Consider the following 11,595-nt stretch of genomic DNA (forward strand, 5'->3'; position numbering starts at 1 on the left):
ACAATTAATGGGCCTCGCCCAAGCCCACTCACTGTCAATGGTTATCTTCCTAAGGACAGGCTTTTGACATATTTTCTAAAGGGCAAGGACATATCGCGATCAAGAAAAGGTAAATTACAATAGTAATTTTTTTTTTTAAAAAATTCGCATAATAATATTTTTAACTTTCAACATTTATAAGTTGTATCAATTTAATCTTGATTCTTAAAGATTCAACATTTGATATTTACACATTATGTAATTTAACCTTTTGGCAATATTATTTTACTTTGGATAGTGATATTGTTTATTTGGATAGGCCAGGTCGAGCCTAAATTTCTTTTAAAATTCGAGTTTTGACTCGGTCAATAAATAAGTCTACTTATTAAATGTTTACATAATAAATTACTTTTTGTCGATATATATATAAAATCTGTAAATTTCTCATTAGAATTTTTTTACTTTCCAAAATTATTTTATTTATGAAATGTTGAAAAATTATAAAAAATTAATAAATAAATATAACATATTTCAATAAATACACAATACCATAAAATTTTAAAATTTATTAAAAATAAAAAATATTGAAAGTGTTTCAACTACTTCCTAATTCCTATTATAGGTTTGATCGTATTTAAGTTTTTGACATAATATAGTCTAGAACTACCCATGATTGGGGTGAAGTTAAATAGTATATTGTCCTCTTTGCTCCTCCACTAAATCATAGTTCTTCTCCAACTATATTACCCAATTTAACTAAGAATCAATCACGAATGTAAATCTTATAAAAAAAAGAAAGTTTATTGTTCCTAAATTTAAAATTCAACGGTCGGAATTCGCTTACACATAATCTAACGACTCGCATTTTGGCAGCTTTTCCTAAGTTTATATTTTATTATTATTTTGAGCTTATGTTAGAAGTTTCCATACCATCCAACTTGTCCTTATTTCCCCCTTTTTTTTTTTTTTTTAATTTCCTTCGTGCTTGTCTTAAACACCAAGAAAAGCCCCTCACCGCAACTGCGAAACCATGTCGGACTCCGACGACGATTCCGGCGGAGAAGAATACCTTTTCAAAATTGTCATAATCGGAGACTCTGCAGTCGGCAAATCCAACCTCTTATCCCGCTACGCTCGTAACGAGTTCAACCCACATTCAAAAGCCACCATCGGCGTGGAGTTCCAGACGCAAAGCATGGGAATTGACGGTAAAGAAGTCAAAGCTCAGATTTGGGACACCGCCGGCCAAGAAAGGTTCCGTGCCGTCACTTCAGCTTATTACAGAGGTGCTGTCGGTGCTCTTATTGTTTATGATATTAGCCGTAGAACTACCTTCGATAGTGTCGGCCGTTGGCTTGATGAACTCAAAAGTAAGTCTTTGCTGCTTTTTTCTAGATACCCTTTTCCTTAGTTTTTGATTTTCAATTTGGGTTTTTCTTAATGTTGAATATAGATTGACTATATATATATATATATAGAATTTTAAGGGTATTATTGGATTTTAGTATTTGATTTGGTGGTTTTAGGTCAAAAAAATGAAGCTTTATGAGAAGATTCATTGAAAATTTTAGGGTTGTTTTTAAAGATTCTATCTTTGATTCGTTGATTCGTGGTTTAAATAGTATTGGATCTGATGCTGAAAAATGATTGTAATGTAAGGCTTTAAGTTAGTAGAAAGCTGACAATGAGGCCAAGTTGAGGCCTCTGATCTGCCCGGTTCGAGTCTCACATTGCGTAAATTTCGTGATGTTTAAGTCTACTTGTAGTAATTCGGACTTGATCGGAAACTTTGAGATGAATTCTCAAAGAAAAAAGGGTTAGTATAAAGCTGAAAAGAGCCATAACAAAATGTTACCTAAAAGAAAATAGAGAAAAGTTGGCTAGGGACTAGTAGAATATAGGTTTGGAAAAAGATTACAGTTAACACGACATAGTATTGTGTGTTTTTATCAAATTGAATGGAATGTGGTCGGTAAAAACATAATAGATACCAAACCAAACACTATCGATAATCGAATTGGACTGAATTGAATACTTTCAATTATTTCTAGGGTCAAAACTGAATTGAATTCAATAAAAACTTGAGTCAAACAAAATGCCAATGATGTTTGAACCAGATAGGACTGGCTAGCTTCCCTGTCCGGAGAATGGTATTGAGTTGGTTGGATCGGGAACCGGTATGGAACATTTGAACTGGCTGAACTGATTGAACTGGATTTTTATTTTTAAATATATAATTTTTAATTAAACCTGTTGAACTAGTGAATGGTGGCTTGACTGGTTTGACCACTGGTCCGGTTCTAAAAACATTGTAAAATGCATTCCATTATTAACCAAATTGAAAACAAACCACATTGAGTACACAACCCTAATAGAATACATTCACGTATTACTCAGATCGAAATCGAGCAACATTCAATAACAACCCAACCTGACATTATGGTTGCAGTCTGTTTTCGGTTTTCTCGATTTTTTTAAACTTGTTGCAAGTTTCTTAAATTGTATTGCCTTTTGATAGATAATGCACCTTTTCGGATATAGATTTATTAAACTTGAATTTCCAATTTCTGTAAATTCTTGTGTTCAGTAGTTTAGAGTCGATTGCTTCTATTTTGTCTGGTTTTATGATGAGGATTCTGCTCACTTAAAACCTTCTGCAGTGCATTCCGATACAACGGTAGCAAGGATGTTGGTAGGCAACAAATGCGACCTTGGAACTATTCGAGACGTGAGTGTTGAAGAAGGCAAAGCCCTAGCCGAACAACATGATTTGTTCTTCATGGAGACATCTGCTTTAGACTCGACGAACGTCAAGAAAGCGTTCGAGCTTGTTATACGAGAGATTTACAACAACGTCAGCCGGAAAGTACTAAACTCGGATACTTATAAAGCCGAATTAACCGTCAATCGGGTAAGCCTTTCTAAAACCGAAACCGATGCTTCGAAGAAAACTCAAAATTTCTCTTGCTGCTCTAGGTGAGGTATCGTTTATTCTGAAAAGTGTACAATGTCGTCGAGACCTTCCCTTGGTTATTCAATTCATTTCGATTGTTTGTTTTTGTGTTTTCTCGAAGGATACGTGTTTCGGGATTCTCTATTACCAAACAATATCGTGTTACATAGTTAAATTATTGTCTTCGGGTCAAAGAAACTCGGAGGCAGCCATGTTTTTTTTTACACATTGTATTATTGTATGTTGAGAACTTGATATCTTGGTATCATATTCATTATTTTTCTATGGCATTTGATATTTGATTAATTACTATGTTTCTCGGATGTTACTGGGTCGGGTTGATAGCCCATATGTGACTCGGATTCTACTACTATCGTTTCACTAGTTTCCTACTGGATCAAGTGGATAACCCGTATGATATTCGGACCCGGTTATAAACATCGTCACTAGTTTCTTACCGGGTCGGGTTGATAGCTCATATGTGACTCGGACTCTATTGTGATATCGTCACTAGTTATGTTTCTAGAGGAGTGGACAACCCATATGATATTCGGACTCGGTTATAAATATCATCACTAATTTCCTACCGAGTCGGGTTTTCTTACCGGGTTGGTTCAATAGCCCATACGTGACTTGGAGACTATGATATTTGAACTCTGTTATAAACATAGTCGGGTGAATACCGTCACTAGTTATTTTCTGGGACGGGTGGATAATAAAAGTGTTGTTTAAACCAGATTGGATCGATCAAGGTATTAGTCTGAAAAGTGATTTTGAATTGGTTAGATTGGAAATCTGTATGAATTGAGATTTTTAATTTTTTTTAAAATTTTTAATAATTTTTTAATTTGACCGATTGGACCGACGAATTGGTATTCTAACCGGTTCGATTTAGAAAACATTGATTATAAATATCATCGGATCAGTTAGATGGCCCAAATGCAACATGGGCTCTATTGTGATATTGTCACTAGTTTTGCTATTAGTTCTTAAACTCTAAGAAAGTTGTGAATATAATCTCAGTACTTTAAGTTGGTTAATTTTAGTTTATTTATTTGTCAATTTTAGTCCTTATAAGTTTTGAAATTTGATATTTTAGTTCTGAACCAAATAGTAGCAGTTAAAATGCGTGTGATTAATTCAATTACTAGTTATGTATTTTGTATACATTTCCTAATTTAGTCTGTTTTTCCAAATGGATCATTCTAAGTCACTATACTTTTGAAAATTTAAAATTCCAGTCTTAACGCTAACAATATTTAATCCATTAAATGGATTTTATTAAATAATATGTAGAAATAATAAGCTAACATGATATTAGATATATAGTAAAGCCGTATCAAATTTTGGAAATATCCTAACTTAATGAATGATGAATAGTAATAAATTGGCGAGGTTGAAATTTTAAATTTTAAAAATATAAATATTAAAATTGATTAAATTAAAGTACAAATATTAAATCAACCACTTTCATAAAATAATAAACTAATAACAGAATTTAACCAAAATATAAACCTAATCTCGACTTGTTTTAATCGATGAATACCTTTACTATGAACTTAATGAACGTATTTAATAATAAATAAAATCGACAAAAATAATAATTACGGTAACTTGGATTAAAACTTTTAAATAATTAAAAATTAAAATATATCATATCATTACAATATCATTTTTAGTTATATAGTTATCAAGTAAATTTTTTTTATTTTCAAATTTTCACACTAATAAATTTTAAAAAATTAGCAATGTAATCCGAATAGTAAAAGTATTTAATTTCTAGAAATAAAAATATAGGGATTAAATTAAAATATATGAAGATTAAGGACCTATGGCATATTTTTACCACAAGAAAATTAAAAAACTATCCTTTTACTTTTTGTATAGGGATGAAATGTTAAACTTTATCAAAATACAGAGACTTAAATAAAAATTTACCCATTATATAATAAGATTCGAGTTTAAGGAACCAATTTATTGGGTCCCACTTTCTCTTTTCCCCCTCACAAACACGAAATCGTCTCAAAGCTTTTCTTTTTTTTTTTTTTTGAGCAATGTCTCAAAGCTTTTCATAGACTTGAAAATGGACCTTCTTTTTTTCCCACTTTAAAAAGTAATTTCCCCTTTTTTTTTCAATATGAAAATAGCTCTGAATAAAAACATAAGGAATTTTTTTTTGTTAATTTCAATTTCAATTTTCCATTAAAGCTTAAGCTATGATTCTTCGAGGAGTTATTAGCTCTCACTATTCGCTTCGTCTTCTTCTAATTGGCTTTCTAGTAGTTTCTTCTTCAATAACCAGAGTTCTCAGTGGGGGTGTTATTCATGTTAAATACAAATTCGCTGGCAGTCAACGTTCGATCGTTGACTTAAAAGTCCACGACAGCGTTCGTCAACTCCGGATCCTCGCTGGTGTTGATCTTCCCTTGGGTGGTTCCGGTCGACCCGACGGTCTTGGGTAAGTGTTCCGTTTTTTTTCCCCTTCTTTCAATCATTGAATTCGCTATGTTTGTATGGAATTCGAATTAGCTTGGGTCCGTGTTTCATTAATTCTTCTTTTAATTATTCAGCTTGCTAAGTTCGTACTAGATTTGATTTTTTTTAAACGAAGTTTGTGTTTGTGTGTGCGTGTGTTTAAATGGTTATTATTTTTTTGTAGGCTTTATTATGCTAGAATAGGGATAGGAACACCTTCAAAGGATTACTATGTGCAAGTAGATACAGGAAGTGATATAATGTGGGTTAATTGTATTCAATGTAAAGAATGCCCCAGAAGAAGCTCTCTTGGTGTAAGTCTTTCCCCCCTTTTTTTTTTATCATTCTTTTTGTGTTTTCATTAAGCTTTATTTGGTTATGGCTTTTACTTATTATATTTTGCTTACTTTTAATCTTTGGTTCTTAAAGTAACACCTGGCTGGAAGTAAAATTACGCTAAATGATTGAATATTTATATATAAAGATTGATAAAATTCTGGGAAAATAGTTATTTGTTTTTGTATTCAAACCTAAACAGTAAAAGTTGAAAGTAACAATGAGTTGCTTTTGAAGTTCAATTTGTCAAAAATATTCATTGCCAAATATGTTATTAGGGTAACAACTAACTGCTAAAGATTGTCCTAAATTCTTGGTATACCTATCACATTTGATTGTTTTTTGTTTTACTTTATATGCTATGGTTACAGATAGATCTTACTTTGTACAATATTGAGGATTCTGCCACTGGCAAGTTGGTTTCATGTGATCAAGATTTTTGTTATGCCATAAATGGAGGTCCACTGGCTGGTTGTACGGCTAATATGTCTTGTCCGTATCTTGAGATATATGGAGATGGGAGTTCCACTGCTGGATACTTTGTAAATGACATTGTGCTATATGATCGAGTGTCTGGTGATTTGAAGACCTCATCTGCAAATGGAAGTGTTATATTTGGGTGAGTCGTCAATCCTTCTCATACTCTTCTCTAATTCATACTTGTGCTACATGTGGTACTGTGTTAGCTTTTAAATTCTGAACTTGTAACATTCTGTGCACTTCATTGCTAAATATTCTAACTTGCATGTGTAACTACTGCTGATATCATTACAAGTTAATCTCTTTAATTTTAAAATTCAAAGTTCTTATGTTTCCTTTCTACGTAGCATAACATTATAGTCATCTAGATTTTAAGAACCATTTACAAATTATTCCTGAAAAGTAGAAAAAGTTTTTGAAGATTGAATCTAAGTTCTTTAGTGCTCCACGTAGTTTCCTGATTAGTTTGTTTTGTGAGATTTTGTTTGAACTGTATACCCCTTTCAGGGTTCTTCAGAATCATGTCATGAGATCACTTTAGTTTCAAACATGCCTGGGTTAATGAATGCTTTTGCATATGTAACTTACAGATTGTGTTTGTAAAGTATGTGTATGTTTGCTGTTTTATTCTCCTTTTTTTAAAGGTATTTTATGGTTACTCTACCTTTCTTTTTTCATAGGTGTGGAGCTACACAATCAGGGAATCTAGGTTCATCTAATGAAGAATCACTTGATGGAATACTTGGTTTTGGAAAAGCTAATTCATCAATGATTTCCCAGCTTGCTTCATCTGGAAAAGTGAAAAATATGTTTGCTCACTGCTTAGATGGGGTTAATGGAGGCGGTATCTTTGCTATTGGGCATGTTGTGCGACCAAAAGTTAATATGACCCCATTGGTACCAAATCAGTATGTGACATCTTTGGTGAATATCATTGCTTGTACTTTAGCATCAATGTTTTCACTTGCTGATATTTTATTTTTCATTGATTTGGATTAGTTTAGCATTGTGTTATAAAACTACATTAGTTTTTCAAGGAAAGTATCACTGTTCATGGAGAATCATTTGCCTGAGTGGATTGAATGAGATAGTGTGTTGTTAAACTTTTTTCTGTTTTGGTCAACAAATTTTTCCAACATAATTGAAGTGGTCAAATTCTGGAAAGGCTCTCTTGTGAAATGCTGCATGAAATTGTTCACTTACTACATCTGAAATTTCTGTATGGCTTAAAACCATTGTTTAGGTCAGCAACACATTGTTATTGTCTGGATCGTAGACTAGCTTCTCCAGCATACAATATTTAATCAGCTTATTCACTTATGCATGTGATTCTGTACATTGAACTCAATTTTGTTATGTGAAATTTCAGGCCACATTACAATGTCAATATGACAGCAGTTCAAGTTGGTCATGATTTCCTAAGTTTTACGCCTGATATTTTCGATTCCGGAGATCGACAAGGGGTAATAATAGACAGTGGAACAACCTTAGCTTATCTCCCAGAAATGGTTTATGAACCATTAGTTAGTAAGGTATGTGATATATATTTGGTTTATATATTTCAGATAGTTTCACTTCAGTCTGCTAAAGTGTTACATTTTTTTCCTTTTTAATTTCTGGTTAGATACTTTCTCGGCAGCCTGATTTGAAGCTTCAAACTATTCATGATGAATATACATGTTTTCAGTACTCTAAGAGGTATGAAACATGGATATAGCAATTGTGACCTTTGAGCACCTATGTACATTCCCCTCTTGTTGCTTCTTTGAAAATGTTTATCATGCTTAAATTTGAATTTTTATTTTCATTTATTTCTTATCTTAAATTTCTTTAAGTAACTAAATTTTATGTGGCATCCTAATCTTATTGTGGGAATATTTTTATCAGATTTTTGCACTTCACATTTTCTTTTGGTTTGTGTTTCAATTTTTAATTAATTTTTCCTTAGTAATAGTTTGTGCTTGCTTCCTTTGTGCTAGCTTGAACCTGCCTTTTAGGTGCTTCTAATCAATTTTTCTGATCAAGGAAATTGTATGCCATTAGTACATTTCTTTATGATTATTGATTCAAATTTTATTTCTAGCTATATATTTCTTGATGACGCTAGTGTTAGTGCTTGACTCTCTTTTCCCCCCTCCAAATGTTCTGAATACAATCTTTTGCTCCCATTGGCCAGATTAACTGGAGTAAATGATTCATATACTGAGTTCTATATCTATTTTAATTCCTAGTTTGTCAAGGAACAATTTTATTTACATGTATTTATTTTCTTGCAGTCTTGATGAGGCATTTCCAAATGTCACTTTCCATTTTGAAAATTCAGTGACTCTGAAGGTTAATCCACATGAGTACCTATTCCCCTATGTAAGTATGTTTCACTGCAGAAATTTAGAATCTTTATTATTAATGGTGGCCGTATCTGTATGTTCTGATGAAATAAACATTTGTATCCCCATTCAATTTGGACTATGCTTTATGCTTGTGTGAAGAAGTCTTTCAAAACACTTGCCATTTCTCTTCCTTGGTCTAATTTTAGTTTAGGAAAGTCTTTAGTTTTGCTACTATTTAAAGGCCCCTTGTGTAACATTTACCTGGTCTTTGGCTCAACATGTAACTATTAGATTAGGTTCAATGAATTTTAAATAGGTTTTATTTGGGAACTACAATGTTTTTGAATGCAAACCAGTAGTATAATTTTAACAATTACTACATATTAGGATTGTTTATGCCATGTGATTAAATCTATAGTGTCTTACAGGTTCTTCAGAATATGTATAATTTTAACAATTACTGCATATTAGGATTATTTATGTTGCATGGTTAAATCTAAAGTATAAAACATGTAGAGTTTGCATAAATTGATATTTACAAGAATGGATTTGTGCAGAATGGGTTGTGGTGCATTGGATGGCAAAACAGTGGAATGCAATCCAGGGATCGAAAGAATATGACCCTTTTGGGAGGTATGCCTTCCAAACCTACTTTTTATTATGTCAGAATTAAAGACCTATCTTCCAACTGAGAATAACATGACTTAATGTAGATTTAGTCCCTGTTGCTTAAGTAAATAACATGAATTTTGTAACTTTATCTGCCTTAATATTACTCTCAGCTAGGAGGGCTTGCATTGAATTAATGAAACTATCGGCTTCACACTACTAGGTTTGCCTCACTCAGTCCCTGTGAGAATAATGATTGTATAAAAATCTCTTAAGCATGCTCCATTTATTGAAAAATGTCGTATACAGACTTTCAGAACAGCTCAGATAGAAAACTTTCAAGATTGCTTTAAGCCAAATCTTAAAACTATATAAATGTCTGACATAAGTAAAACCTAAAATAAGATTCTATGGCCAAAATGTGCGAAATCCAGTGAATCCAAAACTCATCATAATTCCTAGAGAAACATATACCCCTTGACATTAGATGTCCTTTATATTACGGTGCGAAAATATTTTGTTGCTTATTCTTTTAAATTATCATTAAAAATACCTTTTTACCATACCCTTTTCAGAAATTTTTTTTTAGGTTGTCCTGAATGATTGGTTATTTTTATAACTTGGATTAAAAAGGTTTTACTCATCAAATCCAAGTGAATACTAAATGGAATTCTTGAGTGTGTACCGTGTAGCATTGATTTTATTAGACCGTAAGATGCAATAGTATTTGCTGAAATTAAAGTAATTTGAATTTTCCATGGGACTTTGTTTTGTTGCTTACAGATTTAGTGCTTTCCAACAAGCTGGTTTTGTATGATTTGGAAAATCAGACCATTGGATGGACTGAGTACAATTGTGAGTATCGTGTTACTTTCCCTTTCACGATTGCTTTATAAATTTTGTACTAATTGGTATAAATCTCAGTGAATTATTATTGTTTCTTTTGTTTTATAAGAGATGTTTCTGCTTTACTTATCTTACTTGATTGTGTCTCAATAAGTATTACTATAATAGAATGTTTTTGATAGTTACATTGCCCTTTCTATAAAGATATGCCAATCTTTTAAAGATATTCAAATTTTCCATCTATACTCCGACCTATTTTACTTGGAGTAGGATGTAAGTGCGGTTTACGAGTATATGTCCGACATCAGTATGTTCAATTTTTATTAAAAGTTTTTCCATGTATTTGGAGGGTTCTTAGAAAGTCATATCCGTACACCCATATGGTATTTCAAGCAAAACTAAGGATTGGAGCAACCTAGACTCCAATTATTAACTCGTTCATGTTAAGAAAAGTCATGTTTTCCAAAATTACTTCTGTTTTTGACTTTCGAGTGAATACAATTCTTTTATCTAGTGTGTTTGATGGTTTTCAGCAGCGAAGTATCTATTATAGCTAGAAAGAAGCACATGATCTGTTGTAGAGATCTAAGGTTCTTTGTGTTCCTGTCTCATGACATTTTTCTATGGTTATTTATAGGTTCTTCAAGCATACAAGTGCTGGACGAAAGGACCGGAACTGTGCATTTAGTAGGTTCCCAAAACATTTCTTCTGCTTGCCATTTGAATGCCTGGTTTATTACGGTTTTGATCTTGTTAGCTACGTTACCGCACTTTTTGGGCTGCTAGTAAATCTGTAGACAATACGAAAAAAAGCTAACAATCAATTTAAAGATAAAAGAAATCAAATATAAAATAGAAATCAAGATATTCATCTTGATATAGTTTGTTGAAATGATAGAATAGAATAGATAACTTGTACATCTCTATATGTATCCATCCATACATGGCATAGCAATAAACTGGGATAAAAAAAATTGTAAGACAACCACTATTGTTCTATATTTTTTGCTTTGCCTGGTGAATATGTGGAAATACAGGAAATTAACCAGGTTCACTTGTTCTATTCCTATTTATGGTAGAGCTTAGCTTGTGGTGAATTTTTTTTTTTTTTTGTTGGGTTCAAATGAGGTCGTAGTTGAGGTTGGGGTATAATCGTTTGGGTTTTGATGAATTTTTAAAAATTAGATATGTTTAAAAATCGAGTTCAATATATTATTGTTTTATTAAATATTAAATATTTATAATTAATTTTAATAAATATTGATTTATATTTAAATGGTAGTTCGATCCAAATCCAAAATTAAATTCAATCAAATCGGATCTGTTATTGAATAAGAAATATTATCGATAGAGTTTTAATTCGATTGATATGAGTATTATTACTAATATAAGAAGATGTCAATTTGAGTATGTTAAAATATATTATCATCTTATTTATTGGTTTGGGGTCGGATTAAAAAAAATCATTACTTTTTGTTGGTTGAGGAGTAAAAATAAATAATTTGCTTCTACGTGAAACACATGCTCGAAGACAGCACGTGCGGTTGATATTATGTTACTCTTAAACGGTAAAAATACTTAGCAGGT

The 11,595-nt window shown here is 31.9% G+C and overlaps 2 protein-coding genes across 2 annotated transcripts; both read left to right on the top strand.

Annotated features, from left to right (window-relative positions):
- The first annotated feature begins 876 nt into the window (after window positions 1–876).
- Window positions 877–3,238, top strand: LOC108474671 (ras-related protein RABA5e). The gene is made up of 2 exons (XM_017776663.2): window positions 877–1,349; window positions 2,640–3,238. Exons 1-2 carry the CDS (start codon window positions 1,010–1,012, stop codon window positions 2,957–2,959), a joined length of 660 nt encoding a protein of 219 aa, XP_017632152.1. The 5' UTR covers window positions 877–1,009; the 3' UTR covers window positions 2,960–3,238.
- Window positions 3,239–4,917: 1,679 nt separating this feature from the next.
- LOC108474679 (aspartic proteinase 36) lies at window positions 4,918–11,105 on the top strand. Its single transcript, XM_017776673.2, has 10 exons — window positions 4,918–5,390; window positions 5,592–5,721; window positions 6,115–6,362; window positions 6,904–7,131; window positions 7,593–7,755; window positions 7,848–7,921; window positions 8,500–8,587; window positions 9,111–9,186; window positions 9,946–10,017; window positions 10,646–11,105. Exons 1-10 carry the CDS (start codon window positions 5,149–5,151, stop codon window positions 10,792–10,794), a joined length of 1,470 nt encoding a protein of 489 aa, XP_017632162.1. The 5' UTR covers window positions 4,918–5,148; the 3' UTR covers window positions 10,795–11,105.
- Window positions 11,106–11,595: the final 490 nt, after the last annotated feature.

This window comes from Gossypium arboreum, chromosome 3 (genome assembly GCF_025698485.1).
Source record: "Gossypium arboreum isolate Shixiya-1 chromosome 3, ASM2569848v2, whole genome shotgun sequence".
Lineage (NCBI taxonomy): Eukaryota > Viridiplantae > Streptophyta > Magnoliopsida > Malvales > Malvaceae > Gossypium > Gossypium arboreum.